Source organism: Oncorhynchus kisutch, linkage group LG2 (genome assembly GCF_002021735.2).
Source record: "Oncorhynchus kisutch isolate 150728-3 linkage group LG2, Okis_V2, whole genome shotgun sequence".
Classification (NCBI taxonomy): Eukaryota; Metazoa; Chordata; class Actinopteri; order Salmoniformes; family Salmonidae; genus Oncorhynchus; species Oncorhynchus kisutch.
This window is the reverse complement of record NC_034175.2, coordinates 55,874,319-55,895,975: the sequence shown is the minus strand read 5'-3', so window position 1 is coordinate 55,895,975 and position 21,657 is coordinate 55,874,319. Positions and strand designations below refer to the sequence as shown.

At 45.5% G+C, this 21,657-nt stretch overlaps 1 protein-coding gene across 4 annotated transcripts in view; it reads right to left on the bottom strand.

Moving 5' to 3' along the window:
• LOC109904591 (protein ITPRID2) overlaps nt 1-21,657 on the bottom strand; it is a 66,315-nt gene that overhangs the window by 3,295 nt on the left and 41,363 nt on the right. For all 4 annotated transcript variants that reach the window (XR_004204244.1, XM_031797850.1, XM_031797844.1 and 1 more), the window contains 11 exons: nt 21,175-21,217; nt 20,945-21,040; nt 20,372-20,580; nt 18,080-18,819; nt 17,438-17,498; nt 11,001-13,201; nt 10,709-10,771; nt 9,880-10,010; nt 9,016-9,160; nt 8,585-8,641; nt 4,616-5,113 (listed from right to left, as the gene is read on the bottom strand). Coding sequence is in view for 3 of the 4 variants with exons in the window: in XM_031797850.1 (XP_031653710.1) it covers nt 4,616-5,113; nt 8,585-8,641; nt 9,016-9,160; nt 9,880-10,010; nt 10,709-10,771; nt 11,001-13,201; nt 17,438-17,498; nt 18,080-18,819; nt 20,372-20,580; nt 20,945-21,040; nt 21,175-21,217 (4,244 nt within the window). In the remaining variant the exon portion in view is untranslated. The remainder of the gene's footprint in view (nt 1-4,615; nt 5,114-8,584; nt 8,642-9,015; nt 9,161-9,879; nt 10,011-10,708; nt 10,772-11,000; nt 13,202-17,437; nt 17,499-18,079; nt 18,820-20,371; nt 20,581-20,944; nt 21,041-21,174; nt 21,218-21,657) is intronic.

The window sequence follows — 21,657 nt, the reverse complement described above, 5'->3', positions numbered from 1 at the left end:
CCGGTTCCCCTCTTTCCACTGGGATTCTCTGCCTCTAACCCTATTACAGGGGCTGAGTCACTGGCTTGCTGGGGCTCTCTCATGCCGTCCCTGGAGGGGGTGCGTCACCTGAGTGGGTTGATTCACTGTTGTGGTCATCCTGTCTGGGTTGGCGCCCCCCCCCCCCTTGGGTTGTGCCGTGGCGGAGATCTTTGTGGGCTATACTCAGCCTTGTCTCAGGATGGTAAGTTGGTGGTTGAAGATATCCCTCTAGTGGTGTGGGGGCTGTGCTTTGGCAAAGTGGGTGGGGTTATATCCTTCCTGTTTGGCCCTGTCCGGGGGTGTCCTCGGATGGGGCCACAGTGTCTCCTGACCCCTCCTGTCTCAGCCTCCAGTATTTATGCTGCAGTAGTTTATGTGTCGGGGGGCTGGGGTCAGTTTGTTATATCTGGAGTACTTCTCCTGTCCTATTCGGTGTCCTGTGTGAATCTAAGTGTGCGTTCTCTAATTCTTTCCTTCTCTCTTTCTTTCTCTCTCTCTCTCGGAGGACCTGAGCCCTAGGACCATGCCCCAGGACTACCTGACATGATGACTCCTTGCTGTCCCCAGTCCACCTGGCCATGCTGCTGTTCCAGTTTCAACTGACCTGAGCCCTAGGACCATGCCCCAGGACTACCTGACATGATGACTCCTTGCTGTCCCCAGTCTACCTGGCCATGCTGCTGCTCCAGTTTCAACTTCCACCTGACTGTGCTGCTGCTCTAGTTTCAACTGTTCTGCCTTATTATTATTCGACCATGCTGGTCATTTATGAACATTGAACATCTTGACCATGTTCTGTTATAATCTCCACCCGGCACAGCCAGAAGAGGACTGGCCACCCCACATAGCCTGGTTCCTCTCTAGGTTTCTTCCTAGGTATTGGCCTTTCTAGGGAGTTTTTCCTAGCCACCGTGCTTCTACACCTGCATTGCTTGCTGTTTGGGGTTTTAGGCTGGGTTTCTGTACAGCACTTTGAGATATCAGCTGATGTACGAAGGGCTATATAAATAAATTTGATTTGATTTGATGCCCTCAATCTCATACAAATTATCAATGAACCTACCAGGTACCTCCCCAAAGCCGTAAACACGGGCACCCTCATAGATATAATCCTAACCAACTTGCCCTCTAAATACACGTCTGCTGTCTTCAACCAAGATCTCAGCGATCACTGCCTCATTGCCTGCATCCGTAATGGGTCAGCGGTCAAACGACCTCCACTCATCACTGTCAAACGCTCCCTGAAACACTTCAGCGAGCAGGCCTTTCTAATCGACCTGGCCGGGGAAGGATATTGATCTCATCCCGTCAGTAGAGGATGCCTGGTATTTTTTTTTTAAATGCCTTCCTAACCATCTTAAATAAGCATGCCTTATTCAAGAAATTTAGAACCAGGAACAGATATAGCCCTTGGTTCTCCCCAGACCTGACTTCCCTTAACCAACACAAAAACATCCTATGGCGTTCTGCATTAGCATCGAACAGCCCCCGTGATATGCAGCTTTTCAGGGAAGCTAGAAACCATTATACACAGGTAGTTAGAAAAGCAAGGCTAGCTTCTTCAAGCAGAAATTTGCTTCCTGCAACACTAACTCAAAAAAGTTCTGGGACACTGTAAAGTCCATGGAGAATAAGAACTCCTCCTCCTAGCTGCCCACCGCACAGAAGATAGGAAACACTGTCACCACTGATAAATCCACTATAATTGAGAATTTCAATAAGAATTTTTCTACGGCCGGCCATGCTTTCCACCTGGCTACCCCTACCCCGGTCAACAGCACTGCACCCCCCACAGCAACTCGCCCAAGCCTTCCCCATTTCTCCAAATCAGCCGGGCTAGACAATCTGGACCCTTTTTTTCTAAAATGATCTGCAGAAATTGTTGCCACCCCTGTTCAATCTCTCTTTCGTGTAGTCTGAGATTCCCAAAGATTGGAGCTGCGGTCATCCCCCTCTTAAAATGGGGGGACACTCTTGACCCAAACTGCTACAGACCTATATCTATCCTACCCTGCCTTTCTAAGGTTTTCGAGAACCAAGTCAACAAACAGATTACCGACCATTTCGAATCTCACCATACCCTCTCTGCTATGCAATCTGGTTTGCTGGTCATGGGTGCACCTCAGCCACGCTCAAGGTCCTAAACGGTATCTTAACCGCCATCGATAAGAAACATTACTGTGCAGCCGTATTCATTGATCTGGCCAAGGCTTTCGACTCTGTCAATCACCACATCCTCATCGGTAGACTCGACAGCCTTGGTTTCTCAAATGATTGCCCCGCCTGGTTCACCAACTACTTCTCTGATAGAGTTCAGTGTGTCAAATCGGAGGGTCTGCTGTCCGGACCTCTGGCAGTCTCTATGGTGGTGCCACAGTGTTCAATTCTTGGACCGACTCTCTTCTCTGTATACATCGATACACCAACTCTACGCAGACAACACCATTCTGGATACTTCTGGCCCTTCTTTGGACACTGTGTTAACAACCCTCCAGGCAAGCTTCAATGCCATACAACTCTCCTTCCGTGGCCTCCAATTGCTCTTAAATACAAGTCAAACTAAATGCATGCTCTTCAACCGATCGCTGCCTGCACCTGCCCAACATCACTACTGTGGACGGCTCAGACTGTAAACTCTCCTTCCAGACCCACATCAAACATCTCCAATCCAAAGTTAAATCTAGAATTGGCTTCCTATTTCGCAACAAAGCATCCTTCACTCATGCTGCCTAACATAGCCTTGTAAAACTGACCATCCTACTAATCCTCAACTTCGGCGATGTCATTTACAAAATAGCCTCCAATACCCTACTCAACAAATTGGATGCAGTCTATCACAGTGCCATCCGTTTTGTCAACAAAGCCCCATATACTACCCATCATTGCGACCTGTATGCTCTTGTTGGCTGGCCCTTGCTTCATACTTGTCGCCAAACCCACTGGCTCCATGTCATCTACAAGACCCTGCTGGATAAAGTCCCACCCTTATCTCAGCTCGCTGGTCACCATAGCATCACCCACCTGTAGCACGTGCTCCAGCAGGTATATCTCTCTGGTCACCCCCAAAACCAATTCTTTCTTTGGCCGCCTCTCCTTCCAGTTCTCTGCTGCCAATGACTGGAACGAACTACAAAAATCTCTGAAACTGGAAACACTTATCTCCCTCACTAGCTTTAAGCACCAGCTGTCAGAGCAGCTCACAGATTACTGCACCTGTACATAACCCACCTATAATTTAGCCCAAACAACTACCTTTTTCCCTACTGTATTTATTTTATTTTATTTAGCTCCTTTGCACCCCATTATTTTTATTTCTACTTTGCACATTCTTCCACTGCAAATCTAGCATTCCAGTGTTTTACTTGCTAAATTGTATTTACTTTGCCACCATGGCCTTTATTTGCCTTTACCTCCCTTATCTCACCTCATTTGCTCACATCGTATATAGACTTGTTTCTACTGTATGTTTGTTTTACTCCATGTGTAACTCTGTGTCGTTGTATGTGTCGAACTGCTTTGCTTTATCTTGGCCAGGTCGCAATTGTAAATGAGAACTTGTTCTCAACTTGCCTACCTGGTTAAATAAAGGTGTTCTCAACTAGCCTACCTGGTTAAATAAAGGTGAAATAAAAAAAAATACATAAAAGAAAAATTAATCAATCAATCGTCTCTTTGATAGGAAGGGACAGAATAACTCATTGACTACACACAAACAGAAGAAAATGCTGAGAAACTGAGTGAAAAAAGGAGGTGCCTCAGTATCAGAACTTGCCCAATAAGAAATGCATAACAGAGTGCTCTAATGAACACAGCCCAGGATTGGCAGTACACCCTGTTCTGTTGGTGTAATAAGGGCTTCATAAATAGTTGGTTTTAAACTGAGATTTGTGAAACACAAAACACACACCTCTTATCCCTCAAAATAACTAAAGCTGGAATCCTTAATGGTGAAACTGCTATTTTCATTTGCAACATTACAACAACAAGTTACTGCAAACAACGAACGCTGTTTTTTCCCCTCGGACATCAATTTTCACACAATAAAAGAGAAAAATATGTACAGAATTTGTTTTACCATGCTGCACGACGCTCCTCAGCCTGGCAAAAAAAACAATAACAACGGCAGTCGGGAGGCCAGTGGTGTCGTTTCTCCTTACTGCAGATTCCATATTTAAAGCCCTGCCAAACACAGACATGAGGCCACTGACTAAGAAGTAGTCCTAAGTTATAGCCATAGGTTCCTGTGGAATTCCAATTTCCTGTTGAAGCTTCGAAATGTGGTCCATGTGTCCCCTCCCAAGCACTTAAATCAGCTCAGTGAATGATTTTTCATGAGCGGAATCGTCTTTCAATAAGGATGTAGTAACCTTGTCCGTCAGCCAAGGACATAATAAAAACATGTCCTGGGCGATATTGGCATTGTTATTGCACCTCAAACACAAATACTGGCAGGCACTGGGCAGCGTCCAATTTGAGCACTCATAGTTCAGTGAAGGACAAATCTTAATGTTGTCCCGTATTCTAAAATAGAATAGAATCTCAATGTTGACCTTTATTCTAAAATAGAATCCTAGAACACACTGAGCTCACTTACCTCCTTGATGAGCTGCTGTAGCTGGGGGTTGTTTGCCCTTCCTACAACTAATCTTCCTCCTCTTCCTCCCTCCCTACCCCTCTCCTCTAGCAGGTGAGGGTCTACAGCTGCCCCTCTTCCTCCTCTGCCCTCTTCCTCTCCTTGCGCTCGATCCTCTGAATGTTGCTCTCCTGTCAGTGCCTGGTCTATGGCATGGTCCTGGGCCTCTAGAGGACTGATCTGGCCCTGGGAGAACCCTGTGGAGGCACCAGGCCGTGGAGGGGGGGCTGGGGTGAGGGAGATGGAGGCTCGATACACCTCTGTCTTCTGGGGACCAGGGAGGGGCAGCTCTGGGGTGTGGTAGGGGTCTGGGTGACATCCGGTGGACCTCATTGGACTGGCTGACCTGGAGGAGCGGCCTGAGCGCGGCGTGTGTGCCATGCTTGGTCTGCTCTCTGCCCCACCCTCGTAGCCCAGCTCTGTCTGCAGGTACAGCGGTTCCATCAGCAGGTTCAACATCTGGAGGGAGAAACCACACAAACCACAAGCATGACACAGTGAATTGCGACAAGTAAAACCTTACGATGCATTCGGAAATTATTCAGACCCTTACCCTTTATTTTTCATTTTGTTACAGCCTTATTCTAAAATGGATTAAATAACAAAAAATCCTCAACAATCTACACACAATACCCCACAATGACAAAGCCAAAACAGTTATTTTTACATTTTTGCAAATGTATTAAAAATAAGTATTCAGACTCAAAATTGAGCTCAGGTGCATCCTGTTTACATTGATCATCCTTGAGATGTTTCTACAACTTGAATGGAGTCCACCTGTGGTAAATTCAATTGATTGGATATGATTTGGAAAGGCACGCACCTGTCTATATAAGGGCTCACAGTTTACAGTGAATGTCAAAAACCAAGACATGAGGTCAAAGGAATTGTCCGTAGAGCTCCGAGACAGGATTGTATCGAGGCACAGATCTGGGGAAAGGTACCTAAACATTTCTGCAGCATTGAAGGTCCCCAAGAACAGTGGCCTCCATCATTCTTAAATGGAAGAAGTTTGAAACTACCAAGACCAAGACTGACCGCATGGCTAAACTGAGCAATTGGGGTAGAAGTGCTTAGGTCAGGGAGGTGACCAAGAACCTGATGGTCACTCTGACAGAGCTCCAGAGTTCCTCTGTGGAGATGGGAGAACCTTCCATAAGGGCAACCATCTCTGCAGCACTCCATCAATCAGGCCTCAGTGGTAGAGTGGCCAGACGGAAGCCACTCCTCAGTTAAAGGCACATGACAGCCCGCTTGGAGTTTTCCCAAAAGGCGCCTAAAGGACTCTCAGACCATGAGAAACAAGATTCTCAGGTCTGATGAAACCAAGATTGAACTCTTTGGCCTGAATGCCAAGCATCACATCTGGAGGAAACCTGGCACCATCCCTACAGTGAAGCATGGTGGTGGCAGCATCATGCTGTCGGGATGTTTTTCAGTGGCAGGGCCTGGGAGACTAATCAGGATCCAGGGTAAGATGAACGGAGCAAAGCACAGAGAGAGATCCTTGATGAAAACCTGCTCCAGAGCACTCAGGACCTCAGACTGGGTCGAAGGTTCACCTTCCAACAAGACAACGACCCTAAGCACACAGCCAAGACAATGCAGGAGTGGTTTTGGGATGTCCTTGAGTGGCCCTGCCAAAGCCCGGACTTGAACCAGATTGAACTAGAGGTCAACCGAATAATCGGAATGGCCGATTAATTAGGGCCGATTTCAAGTTTTCATAACAATCGGAAATCGGTATTTTTGGGCACCGATTTTGTTTTTACACCTTTATTTAATCTTTATTTAACTAGGCAAGTCAGTTAAGAATACATTCTTATTTTCAATGACGGCCAAGGAACCATGGGTTAACTGCCTTGTTCAGGGGCAGAACAACAGATTTTTACCTTGTCAGCTCGGGGGATTCAATCTTGCAACCTTACAGTTAACTAGTCCAACGCTCTAACCACCTGATTACATTGCACTCCACGAGGAGATTGCCTGTTATGCGAATGCAGTAAGCCAAGGTAAGTTGCTAGCTAGCATTAAACTTATCTTATGAAAAACAATCAATCAATCATAAATCACTAGTTAACTACACATGGTTGATGATATTACTAGTTTATCTAGTGTCCTGCGGAGCATATAATCGATGCGGTGCCTATCGTTGCTCCAATGTGTACCTAACCATAAACATCAATGCCTTTCTTAAAATCAATACACAGAAGTATATATTTTTATACCTGCATATTTTGCTAAAAGAAATCCAGGTTAGCAGGCAATATTAACCAGGTGAAATTGTGTCACGTCTCTTGCGTTCATTGCACGCAGAGTCAGTGTATATGCAACAGTTTGGGCCACCTAATTTGCCAGAATTTTACGTAATTATGACATAACATTGAAGGTTGTGCAATGTAAAAGGAATATTTAGACTTATGGATGCCACCCGTTAGATAAAATATGGAACGGTTCCGTATTTCACTGAAAGAATAAACGTCTTGTTTTCGAGATGATAGTTTCCGGATTCGGCCATATTAATGACCTATTTCTGTGTGTTATCATGTTATAATTAAGTCTATGATTTGATAGAGCAGTCTGACTGAGCGATGGTAGGCAGCAGCAGGCTCGTAAGCATTCATTCAAACAGCACTTTCGAGCGTTTGCCAGCAGCTGTTTATGATTTCAAGCCTATCAAATCCCGAGATTAGGCTGGTGTAATCGATGTGAAATGGCTAGCTAGTTAGCGGGGTGCGCACTAATAGCATTTCAAACGTCACTCACTCTGAGACTTGGAGTTGTTGTTTCCCTTGCTGTGCATGGGTAACGCTGCTTCTAGGGGGGCTGTTGTCGTTGTGTTCCTGGTTCGAGCCCAGTTAGGAGCGAGGAGAGGGACGGAAGCTATACTGTTACACTGGCAATACTAAAGTGCCTATAAGAACATCTAATAGTCAAAGGTTAATGAAATACAAATGGTATAGAGAGAAATAGTCCTATAATAACTACAACCTAAAACTTCTTACCTGGGAATATTGAAGAATCATGTTAAAAGGAACCACCATTTTTCATATGTTCTCATGTTCTGAGCAAGGAACTGAAACGTTAGCTTTCTTACATGGCACATATTGCACTTTTACTTTCTTCTCCAACACTTTGTTTTTGCATTATTTAAACCAAATTGAACATGGTTCATTATTTATTTGAGGCTAAATTGATTTTATTGATGTATTATATTAAGTTAAAATAAGTGTTCATTCAGTATTGTTGTAATTGTCATTATTACAAATAAATTTAAAATGAAATAAAAACCAGCCGATTAATCGGCATCTGCTTTTGTTTGGTCCTCCAATAATCGTATAGGAGTTGAAAAATCATAATTGGTCAACCTCTAGATTGAACATCTCTGGAGAGACCAGAAAATAGCTGTGCAGCGACACTCCCCATCCAACCTAACAGAGCTTGAGAGGATCTGCAGAGAAGAATGGGAGAAACTCCCCAAATACAGGTGTGCCAAGCTTGTAGCATCATACCCAAGAAGACTCGAGGCTGTAATCGCTGCCAAAGGTTCTTCAACAAAGTACAGAGTAAAGGGTCTGAATACTTATGTAAATGTAATATTTCAGTTTTTTATTTTATTTTTAAAAAACCCAACCTGTTTTTGCTTTGTCATTATGGGGTATTGTGTGTAGATTGATGGGAAAATTTTAAGAAAAAAATCCATTTTAGAATAAGGCTGCAAAGTAACAAAATGTGGAAAAAGTCAAGGGGTCCGAATGCACTGTAGAATTAGAATTTCAAGAACAGACATTCCTATTCATGTGAATGTTCTGTGACGGTTGGACGTGCAGCCATATTGACGATAACAATATATTTATATGAATAGAACACACACCATTACAGGAGGAACAACCTAGAAAATAAAAGCCCAGACCCACTGCAGGTACTCACCGGCTCCATAGCTCTCAGAGCAGAACTGTTAGACAGGCTGTACATGCTGTGACCGCTCTTCATACCATACAGGAGAAAGGAGAGACAAATATCAACCACACAAATGTTACATTAAAGAAGAGGTACGGGATGATATGATGGGTGCCTAAACAACAAATACAAGAGTAGTGATGTACATGCAGCCTGATGTCATGTCAAATGAGAAGAACCCAGAGGAACCACAGTAGGTGCCATGAACAAACAGTTATGACAAACCATTTATCCAACATGTTTAGGAGTTACGAGTGAGAGAAAGTACGAGAGAGTATCAGTCGGTTCGGTCTTTGTGTGTGTGTGTGTGTGTGTGTGTGTGTGTGTGTGTGTGTGTGTGTGTGTGTGTGTGTGTGTGTGTGTGTGCGCGTGTGTTTCCAGGTGTAGTTTCAGGTACCGACCATGCGGTGGCGGTAGAGACTGTGGTGGCTGGCAGAGCGGAGCTGTTCGTTCAAGGTCAGCAGCCGATCCTCTAGCTGGAGCTCTAGTTCCTTCAGCTCCTGTCTCACTGCTGACCGCAGGCCCTGCAGCTGCTCCGCCTCCTGCCTGGCAATCACAAACAGAAAGAGACCACTGTTACCATGTATGTACAGGTAACTGGCAAAATAATAGAAAAACTTGAGTAAGTGAGGAATACAAAGTATATTGAAAGCAAGTGCTTCCACACAGGTGTGATTCCCAAGTTAATTAAGCAATTAACATCCCATCAGGCTTAGGGTCATGTATAAAAATGCTGGACAGGCCATTGATTTTGCTACCATGGCTATGCCCATATAGGATGACAATGCCCCCATCCACAGGACACAGGTGGTCACTGAATGGTTTTATGAGCATGAAAATGATGTAAACCATATGCACTGACTGCCTCAATCACCAGATCACAACCCAATTGAACACTACTTGGAGATTCTGGAGCGGCGCCTAAGATAGCAAGATAAATCAAATCAAATGTATTTATATAGCCCTTCGTACATCAGCTGATATCACAAAGTGCTGTACAGAAACCCAGCCTAAAACCCCAAACAGCAAGCAATGCAGGTGTAGAAGCACAAGATAACAAGACACCAAATGTTGGAATTTCTTGTGGAAGAATGGTGTCGCATTCCTCCAATATAGTCCCAGACACTTGTAGAATCTTTGCCAAGGAGCAGTGATGCTGTTCTGGTTCGTGGTAGCCCAACGCCCTATTAAGACACTTGCATGCATGCATGTCTGTCTCTGTCACAGACTCTGCTAACATCTGTGTCCGAGGGCCTCTAGCCTACCTCTCGTCGTGACTGAGGTGCTGGTAGACTGACGCCTGTTGTTTCATCAGGGACACTTCCAGATCCATCATCTGTGTCCGGAACACATTCAGACTCCTCCTCTTAGCCTGCAGCTCCTTCTGGAGAGAGGTCTGAGGGGAGGAGGAGAACATCGAAGAAGATGACTTTATTGTCTATTGTCACAGAGACACAGGGAGATTTTCATTTGGGCAAAAGACTGTCTTCTGTAGTCTCTCCTCCGTGACCCAGAAACAGATAAGTGGTCGACGAGTGTCAATTTGTTAGTACACGAACGGAACTGTCCTATTCGATAGCCACCTTTCATCAAGGATAGTAATTTGTAATCTACCGGAGTCCTTCGCAGAACAGTTTTGATATCTGCCACGCCTCCTTTGAATCAGCTTTCATTTGTCAGAGGAGAAAAGCATGCACAGGTTTAGAAGCAACATGCTACTTATAATTGTAACTATAACATGTCTTGCACAACTAACTTCATTTGTTTTTATCACTTTACACATTTATTTTGGGATCCACTCCCACTAAACATTTGCCTGATGAAGTGCGAATGAAGAACGAGAGTAATTTCATACAAGTGCATTTTCATCCACGCCGCCTCTCCTTGATTACCTTTGACCTTTTTCTAAAGGAGGCAATAGAGGACGGAGGAGAGAGGACGCGGGAGTTGAGCAAATCAAATTGACAAAAGGCCAGAGATTTGTCTTTGACCTATTTCCCAACCCCCAAGACACACCCCAGGAGAGGTTTGAGGACATAATTGGTAATCATGGATTTAATTTCTTTAAGAGTGGCAGGTCAGGTGAGTGAATACCTCAAACAGTGGCTGGGCAGATCTCTGACGATTGAAAACGTCTGCTCTGCATTCTGATGAATTCTGTTGAGGGCAGAGAAACCACAGATCAAATACTTAGTCACTGATAAACTAGCGTGCAAATGTCTCTGCTTGCATTATGGGTGGGATGGCTAGCGTTAGGTTTTAAAACTGCAAAGAGCCTTGCAGAATGTTATAGAACACATATGTACTACTATACTATATTTGCCATTTAGCAGACATTTTTATCCAAAGCGACTTACAGTAGTAGTGTGTAGTTGTTTTGTCTCACCTGAGCCAAGTTCTGTACACTTCCTCTGATGTCATGAAGGACCCGTCTTAGCTGCATCTCAGTGGTAGACAGGGCTGGTGGAAGGTGGGAATTAGGGGCTGCCCCCATAGGGTCAACTCCATGGGGGTAAGGAAACAGATGATGGTGGCCAGGGAATGGAGTACTGTATGGTTCTCCATAGGGCGCAGTAGAGATATGTGGAGGCAGTTTGGAAGGTGTGTGTGATGGGTTAGAGTAAGCGCTATGGGCAGTATAATGATTGTTGCTATGAAGGTAGCTGTAGGACCCACTATATGGGTTACCGTGGTAGTTATAGTAAGGTGAACTGAAAGGGTCGCTATGGGGCGGGGTATTATAGGGGGAGCTGTACGGGGAAAAGGGGTAGTGTGTGCTGTGCGGGAAGTTGTGTGGAAGGGTGCTGCCCATGTTGTTAGTGTAAGGAGGACTCTGGTAAGGATGGTTAGGGGCCATATGATGGGGTAGGTTGGGGACTGTGTGCTGTGGGAGGTTGGGGTTATTGTGTTGGGCTAGGTTGTGTTGTGTGAGGGTAGAGTTAGGGTTGCTGTGTTGGGTGAGGTTAGGGTAATTGAAGTGCGCCAGGTTAGGTTTGCTGTGCTGGGTGAGGTTGAAATCTGGGTTGCTGTGCTGGTTGAGATTTAAGTTAGGGTTGCTGTGCTGGGTGAGGTTTAAGTTAGGGTTGCTGTGCTGGGTGAGGTTTAAGTTAGGGCTGCTGTGCTGGGTGAGGTTTAAGTTAGGGTTGCTGTGCTGAGTGAGGTTAGGGTTATTGAAGTGGTTCAGGTTAGGGTGGTTATGCTGTGCCAGGTTACGTTGGGTAAGGTTAGGTACGCTACAGGTGCTCCAGGCACGGTGGTGCTCCACCAGAGGTCTCTCTCCCCACTCAGGAGGGGGGCTGTGGCTGTGCAGTGAGATGGTTGAGAGGGTCAGGTGGTGGGGGATGGCGAGGGGGGAAGGGGGAAGTCTGCCTTGAAGCTTTCTCAGCTCCCCATCTCTCTGTAGTCCGGGGCCATGAGATGGCTCGGCCTCTCTGTTGATAATTAAGATAGAGCAAAAGCTGCCTCTGCTCTGAAACTCCTCCTCCGGAACCTCCTCTTCCACAATGGACCCCACCTCCAGCTCCACCTGCACATCCTCCTCCACCTCCGCCTCCTCCTGCACCTCCTCCTCCACCTGCACCTCCTCCTCCACCTGCACCTCCTCCTCCACCTGCACCTCCTCCTCCACCTGCACCTCCTCCTCCACCTGCACCTCCTCCTCCACCTGCACCTCCACCTGCACCTCCTCCTCCTCCTCCTCCACTTCTGGGGTGTATCGGTAGGAAAAGACCGTCCGAGTGCAGTGCCTGACTGTCCCCTGGCCAAACTGGATCCTGACAGAGGAGACCGCACAGGAGGGGCTGAGGGAGGTAGGCAGGGATCGGGACCTCGTCAGGGGGACTCTTCTCCTGAACAGATCCCTCACCTTCCCCTCCATGCAGGGTCCCTGGAGGCCTGGGGACAAGGCCCTCTGCTGGTCCCTGTAGAGGGCTCCGTGGACCCTGGGTGAGGTACTGAAGATGGGGCAGCTGGGTCTAGGGCTGGAGAGCCTGGCATCCATCTCCACCCTGTCAGTCACACCCTCCCTGGCTGGGGCACCAGAGGAGCTGCAGTCAGGGGTCAGGATGGAGCCATGGTCTTCTGTAGGACCAGGCACTGTAGCCGTGTCAGGATCAGCCTCAACAGTATGGCAAGTCTCAGGAGTTGACTGAGGAGTCTCAGAGGCAGGATAAGAAGCAGCTTCCTCAGCAGTGCTATGCTGCTGGTCCTGCTCCGAGTCTTGGGCCACTCCTCTATCTTCTGGTTTAGGTAACTGGTGGAAGGTGTACTGTGGCACCTCCTGCCGCTGCTCTTCCTCCCCAATAGGGCTCTTGCTCCCCCTCCCGTCCTCCTCAAGGTGTTTCTGTAGGACAGAGGGTATCTGCACATCCTCCTCCTCCTGTTCCTCCTTAAACTGCAGCCTCTCAAAGGCAGGGTGTTCAAGGGCTAGAGGAGTGGTCACCTCCCCAGCATAGGACATCAGCATGGTCGCACAGTCACAGCTGTCAGCACTCTCCTGTATCTTTAAATTGTTAGCTGAGCCATCAGTAGAGGGGCCCTCTGCAAAACCACTACTGTCTGACTGCTGGCTGGTTGTTCTCAGTTGTTCTGTAATGGAGATAGGGAGGGAGAGAGAGATCAAACAGGCAAAGAGTGAATACAGGACTAAGATTGAATCGCACTACACCGGCTCCGACGCTCATCGGAAGTGGCAGGGCTAGTGCGTATGGCCCAGTACGTCAATGGGGCCAAGCTTCCTGCCATCTCTACCAGGCAGGGTCAGAGGAAGGCCCTAAAAATTGCCAAAGACTTCAGCCACCTTAGTCAGACTGTTCTCTCTGCTACCGTGCGGGTTGCCCAATTGCAGGACTCCCGACTGTAGACTAACTAGGCCTATGCGCTCATAAATGTGACAAAACACAAGCTACAGATATTTTTTATGAATAAGCTATTGCTCCTCTGTGGCTAAATTATGCTGGTGTAGTACTTTCAATTATGTCATTTATTTATAGAGATAAGAATAATTATATAATTTGGCAAATGTATTTCAATTAATCTGCAGCACTTCCAGCACCCCTTCCTGCAGCGCTGTTTCCTTCTATTCGTTGTGCTCTCGCCAAGGCCAAATAATCAACACCTGTTATTATTAATTCAATTGATTGTGGTCAGTAACTGGCTTACTGGTGCTCTTCCATGCCGTCCCTAGGAGGGGTGGGTCACTTGAGTGGGTTGAGTCACTGACGTGGTCTCCCTGTCTGGGTTGGCGCCCCCCCTTGGGTTGTGCTGTGGCGGAGATCTTTGTGGGCGATACTCGGTCTTGTCTCAGAATGCTAGGTTGGCGGTTGAAGATATCCCTCTAGTGGTGTGAGGGCTGTGCTTTGGAAAATTGGGTGGGGTTATATCCTGCCTGTTTGGCCCTGACCGGGGGTACCATCGGATGGGGCCAGTGTCTCCTGCCTGACCCCTCCGGTCTCAGCCTCCAGTATTTATGCTGCAGTAGTTTGTTTGTTGAGGGGCTAGGGTCAGTCTGATATATCTGGAGTATTTCTCCTGTCTCATCCGGTGTCCTGTGTGAATTTTAGTATGCTCTCCCTAATTAATTCTATCTTTCTCTCTCTCAGAGGACTACCTACCTCAGGACTACCTGGCATGATGACTCCTTGCTGTCCCCAGTCCACCTGGCGCCACTGCTGCTCCAGTTTCAACTGTTCTGCCTGCGGCTATGGAACCCTGACCTGTTCACCGGATGTGCTACCTGTCCAAGACCTGCTGTTTTCAACTCTCTAGAGACAGCAGGAGAGGTAGAGATGTTCTCAATGATCTGCTATGAAAAGCCAACTGACATTTACTCCTGAGGTGCTGACCTGTTGCACCCTCAACTACTGATCAACTACTGTGATCATTATTATTTGACCATGCTGGTCATTTATGAACATTTGAACATCTTGGCCATGTTCTGTTATAATCTCCACCCGGCACAGCCAGAAGAGGACTGGCCACCCCTCATAGCCTGGTTCCTCTCTAGGTTTTGGCCTTTCTAGGGAGTTCTTCCTAGCCACCGTGCTTCTACACCTGCATTGCTTGCTGTTTGGGGTTTGAGGCTGGACAGAGATATCATGACAGCACCATGACGCTGTCCCAATTATCAGTTGACCACACATGTCAATTGCTTTACATGTATTATAACCAGTGGTGTAGTGCTGTTTGTTTAGTTAGCCTACGGGAACTGCATTTTATTTGTGTTATTATTATTATTAAACCAGCATTTCTGAATGAAAGATGGTACTGACATGAAGCCTATTGTTTAAATTATTTTAGAATAAACAGTACCAGTCAAAAGTTTGGACACCTACTCATGCAAGGATTTTTCTTTATTTTTACTATTTTCTACATTGTAGAATAATAGTGAAGACATCAAAACTAAATTTTGTTCCTTCTTAATGCGTTTGAGACAATCAGTTGTGTTGTGACAAGGTAGGGGTGGTATACAGAAGATAGCCCTATTTGGTAAAAGACCAAGTCCATATTATGGCAAGAGCAGCTCAAATAAGCAAAGAGAAATGACAGTCCACCATTACTTTAAGACATGAAGGTCAGTCAATACGGAAAATTTGCATAACTTTCAAAGTTTAGTCAAATACAGTCGCAAAAATCACCAAGCGTTATGATGAAACGGTCTCTCATGAGGACCGACACAGGAAAGGAAGATCCAGAGTATGCTCAGCATATGTGGGAAGTCCTTCAAGACTGTTGGAAATGCCTTCCAGGTGAAGCTGGTTGAGAGAATGTCAAAAGTATGCAAAGCTGTCATCAAGGCAAAGGGTGGCTACTTTGAAGAATCTAAAATATATTTTGATTTGCTTTTGGTTACTTCATGATTCCATATGTTTTATTTCATAGTTTATATCTTCACTATTATTCTACAATGTAGAAAATTGTTTTTTTTTAAACTTGAATTTGTAGGTGTGTCCAAACTTTTGACTGGTACTGTACATACAATGCATCATCCAAATTGCATGATTGGCAATGCCTACACATACTGTAAATTGCTAAAAGGAAAATGTTAATTAATATAAAAAAATATCTAAAACACCAAATTAAGCCTACCTTATCGTAAATAATGCCATCATTAATGTCAATCGTGAATCCTAATTCTTCATGTTTTACAGTTGAAACGGCCATGCTGCATGCATGCCAACCATTTGATCCCAACCAGTTTCATGGGAATATGCATTTGGATCTTCTTGAATGACGTACGGGTGGCTACCCAGCCGAACTAATCACATTTCAGAGCAGATGGAGTTAAACACAGCTCCGCATGAGAAGAAAATTAAAAATTTCAGCACAATTATCCTAAATTGTCATAAGAGATGACATGGTGTTTTTGGAATAACCGTAGCCTGACATTATGCTAGCATATTCGGTGTGTTATGTAGATGACTAATTCATCATTAAGTGATCTTGCTAGACAGCACCATTCTGAGAAGTGGCGAGCGTCGCTCTGCTGCGCTCCAGCAGCACTACAACCCTGATCATAACAGCTGGATGACTTCGGGAGTTTCATTTAACCACAGCTCTATGAACTAAGTGGTGCATTAAATTCAGTATTTCTTTTTTACACCATTGCAGCAGTGCAAAAGAGTCGGTCCTGACCAAAAATCGTAGCCAGGTCCCGGTGACGTCCATGTTGACCATCAATCTGGGTTTTCAACAAAATAAGTAATCAACATTTTCATAGGAATTACGAGACACATTGCACTGAGTAAAAAAACAATCTGTGTTCCATTGGTATCTTTGCAACACAGGGATATGATACACTTGCATTGCATCTACAATAGACGGGTTTGCTGACAACGCCATGAAAACGATGTGCACGTGTCAATGGGGCTGAAGGCCGTGTGTTATGGTTCTGGATGGACAGATAGCTAGCTAGCAAAAATCACAAGAAACGGCCATGTTGTGAATCACAAGGGGCTCGTTTGATCTTGTTCTTGATACCATCTCTTGTTTTGAGATGTTTTGACTGATGTCATGTCTAAAATTTGCTAGCCTGCGAACCACCTAACCAACAACTAACAATGTATGAGACAAGTGCTCATTCTGCAACTTTATGTTTTCAACATGTTATCAACAATCTAAGCCAACCCCATCTGTTTTGCCCCATAGTGGCGCAAGTGTCTGTTTTGTTGTAAACAACCAACCCATCTCTACAACTTGTATTAAAAAAAAAAAGTTTTTTAAATGTTTGTATAAGTACAGAGTTATCCACCAGAGGGCAGACGTCATCCATTTAGTTATCTTCAGCTCCATGTATTTTGGGTTATAGTGATTCTCTGAAGAGCACATCCCTGAGGCTTTATGTTCTAATAGAGTATCATGGTCAGTAGGAAAATAAATATACTGAGTCGTTATATAAGGTTTTATCTAATAAAACATGTATAAGTTCCTGAGGAAAATGGCGCTTTGTTTTAGATGGGTCACTCAATTATAATGGATTGTCACAGGTCCATGTGTTCTAAGTAGCAATTTTCTTTTTGTCTAAAAGGCCAATATGGAAAATTCCATCAGAGTACACTACAGTAGTACTTAAATACTTTGTATAAGACAACAAAGTGTTCATGATTATTTGAGAGATGGTGATTATGCCAGTGAACTCATTTTACTGATCAACAACAGAACATATGGTTTTGTAACGTAATAAAGTGATTGATCATATTAGTGGATATCCATGTTGGAAAGTTTGGTAACACCTTATATCAATCTGAAAAGTATTATGACTTGTTATAAGCATCTATGAGCCTTTATAATGTCTTATAAGGTGTATAACATGAATGCCAGACTCACCACTGCCTGATCTAGAGGGGCTGCAAGTTCCAAGTAGAGCTTCATTCTTATTACTCTGGACCTGAAAGGATAGATAAAAAATGTACGTTTTACTTTCTTAATTCCTACAGTATGTGGAACATAATGCTTCCACAGTGACTTCTATTGTGTGGTGAAACAAAGCCAAATAGAAAAACACTTGGGGCAACTTCTACACTGACACACTTCTGATGCATACAGCCCCCTCCCTCCAGTTACTGTAACTATTACCCCATTCTGCTAGATCTGGAGAGAGAGGAGGGACAAACTGCAGATGGAGTCACAATAATAACTTGGTCTCCAGGGTCCTCCATATGCTCTCTTACTGTTCTTACTTATTTATAGACGCAAGTTCATGACCTTAGCTTTTCACAATATCTGCTAGGACAGCTAAAACCAGGGTTTAAAAAAACAGCCCAGTGTGAGAACCATGAGATGAAGATAAGAACAAAACTGTATATTGAACTGGGAGGGCAGTATAGCGAAACTCAGTCAAGAATTGAACCCCTTTCCACAACTCTGTTTCTCCGGACGGTCCTACCTCCTTCTCAAACTGGAGGGAACAGTACAACTAAGCCAAGATTTGAACCCCCCTCAACCCGTGTGTGAGTATGGTCCTCCTACCTCTTCCATCTCAAAGGAATCCTTGGCCTGCGTGTGGTGGTGGGTGATGTGAGCGTTGTGCATCAGGCTGTAGTTAGGTTCCTCGTCTGTGGTTGATTGGATGGTCCTCTGGCCCTTCTGATGTATTTCCTGGTGCTCTTTCTCCAGGTCAGCCTCGCTGCACAGGCTCAGGTCACCCTCCTGGGCCTCCTCAGGGACAACACTGACAGTGAACGAAATGTGATTTTCTCCACTTCCTGTCAACGCCAGGCCATTTCCATTTAGCTTAGGACTGTCTCCATTCACTCCAGCGTGGTGTCCGTTGATGCTCAGGGGGGCTTCAGCGCTGCCTCTAGAGTGGCTGTCCTCAGTCAACATCGCCAGAGAAGTAGATTCCTTCTTCATGAAGGCCTTCTGCTTGAGCTCCCCCTTGTGGCCGGAGTCAGTAGTGATGGCGCTGTCCCCTGTACCTGGACTCAATTGGTCTGCTTGTTTCTCTGTGGTAGTAGACAGGGCTGTGGGGCTATGAGAGACTTCCTCTGCTGCCCCACCCAACAGGTTATGCTTGGTGATGGTCTTCTTCAGGATCTTGGCTGCGTTCAGGGCTGAGTTGTTCCTCGTCAGAGGAGAAGGAGTGACGATGGTAAGGGGTTCCCCATCCAGGCTGCAGATCTTTTGGACGGGCTGCCCCGACACCTGGGAGTAGAGATGGAATAATTCGTTGGCCACTGTGGTCAGGACCGCGATCTGACGGAAACGACCTTTGGGGGAAAGAAAGAGAGAGGAAACTGTAATTAAAATACAAATTCTAGTTTAGGGGAAGAAAGAGGGAGTAAACACTAAGAATCAAAATAGAAACAATGAGCTCCTGAGTTCTTTGACCCAAGGCTCTAGCTAGCTAGTCTCCATAAAGCCTGTTTATATTTGTCTCTCTTAGCAGCAGATTCAGCCCTCATGGGTGCTGTTCATTTGGAGGATGATGAAAGCAAAAGCTGCATCATGACAATAAAATCAGCTTTACAGGCACGGAAAGGCACAGGCTGTCACAGCTCACAGGGCAACCATAATTCCAATGATCAGTATGCTGTATCATACATAAAATCAACACTGTTACAAAACAGAAACAGCAAGGCCTTCAGTTAGTGACAAAACTTCTCACAAACATAACTGGGAGGGGTTGTTATGTTTGTTCCTTATATAATGACAAACCGGGGCGTAGGTTTAACTACTTTTAATGAACATATACTTCAGCTAGAAAACTCCATGTTTAGCCATGCAAGGCATTCTTCAACCCCCTGCCTACCCTGCTGGGTAACGCAATTTAAATGTTATTAACACATAACACAGGGGTGAAACTTCAAAAGGAATTTATGAGAGAGTCTCATCTCTCCCTTTAATGTGCTAATCTAGACCAGATCAAGATACAACTGACTCGAGAGCTGCTACAACACAGCATTTCTTACTGGGCCTCGGTCCAGCACTTTACAGACAACAGGCCATGTTCCACACACACTCTGTCCTTTTCTGTTCTTCTCTGGCTGGCCAGTCATTGTGTCCCTTCCTGTTCTTCTCTGGCTGGCCAGCCATTGTGTCCCTTCCTGTTCCTCTCTGGCTGGCCAGTCATTGTGTCCCTTCCTGTTCCTCTCTGGCTGGCCAGTCATTGTGTCCCTTCCTGTTCCTCTCTGGCTGGCCAGTCATTGTGTCCCTTCCTGTTCCTCTCTGGCTGGCCAGCCATTGTGTCCCTTCCTGTTCCTCTCTGGCTGGCCAGCCAATGTGCGGTGTGTCATCCATTATTACACCACCTACAAGACTACCACATCTTAACCTACCCCACCACCACATCCAACCCCACCACCACCACCACATCCTACCCCACCGCCACATCCTACCCCACTGCCACATCCTACCCCTACCCCACATCCTACCCCACCGCCACATCCTACCCCTACCCCACCGCCATATCCTACCCCACCACCACCGCATCCTACCACCTATCCCACTGCTACTCGGCACTCCAGGTGACACTCAGAACCACAACTCATTATTTTCATTACTACCTGTAGGTCTGCATGTATGTACATGCCAGCACATGGCTGTATGTCTGGATTTTATGACAGAGAACAGTGATACGATCAGTGTTTCCAGACCATACAGTGTTTTCACAGCTAGAAAGGAAGGGGGGGGGGGGGGGGGGGGGGGGTGCGAAATCAAGGGAAAGAGAGCGAGAGAGAGAGCCAATGCATGCATGAACAAGAGAGCAATAGAAAGACAAAGCAAGACAGTTGGAGGCAAACCGAGAGAGTGTTAACATACTTGTCAGGGCATAGTTGGGTTTTTCCATCTCTGTGCGTTGTAGCTGTGCTTCCAGGTACATCTTGAGATCGATGCCCTTAGCACAAGAGGGGCTGTTAAAGAAGCGCAAGGGGATCTTTGAGGCGATATCCAGCTCCTCCTGGCCAAACCCCAGGTTATACAGGATCTCTTCTGGATCCTCTTCATATAGGTCCAACAACTCAGACACACTGGAGACAAAGTGAATGCATGAATGCATAGAAAATACACTTGAAATAATGCAGTGCTGAACCATTAATGAAACATAGATGAAAAGTCTGAGATAAAACATAAGATACTTCCAAACTTGTTGGCTAACTAACTTCAGAAGCAGTATTTTATTAAACGGGATATAAACGCAGCAGCTTTTAGCTCTTTCTTGGGACGTAAAATGTTCTGGTTACCATACTAATAATGAAGTGCTGTAATATATGAATGAACCAGAGCACTCTAAACCTTATTTGGCTGGATTCAGTTCAAACCCAGAAGGGCAGAAATCAACCACAGAGCATGGCTGAGGCTCAGGGCCTGCCCATCTGAGTGTCTACTACTCACCTGGATACACTGGTGCTGCTCTTCCCTGAGCCTATTGAGTTCATACTCCTGTTCTGTAGGAACTGGCTCCTCTTGTCCTTTGCACATATCCCATAGCTGGGGAACAGAGTGAGCAAGCAGTGATCGGTACAGTATTCACACCACAGCCACAGGGAGTAAGATTACTGCTGGGACTGAACTTGAGGGGGTGAGGAGTGGCCAATAGCATAAGGGGGGGAGGGGGGTCTTACCAGGGTGTCTCTGCTTTGGCACTGTTGGGCTGAAGGTGGTTTGCTGCAGGGAGGAGAGAGAAAGAAATGAATACAGGAGCTTTGCACACTGCTCTGTGCTTTGGTAACCTGGCTCTGTATAAAGTCATTCACAAATGTCTCTTCAAAGTCCATCTGTCATAATTAACTTGTTACACTGTAGAAAATACTGATATAGAAAAAACACATTTCTATTTCTGTAAAACTTACAATCAAGGTGACTGCTGTCAAGCATTTGTGATCAAGGACAACATTTATGAAACATCACAGAATGTTTTTTTTGCAGTGATTCCAAGTCAACCATTTCTAAAAATATGAAGCCTCCCCTTTCCCACATATAACATAAGCAAAAGAGGCCACTGTCGAAATGAGAATCACCAGAACCAAATCCTCATCTTTGAAACAAAGAGGAACATAATGACAGAATGATGGTTTAGAAACAGACAGTAAAGACGGTCCTCCTGA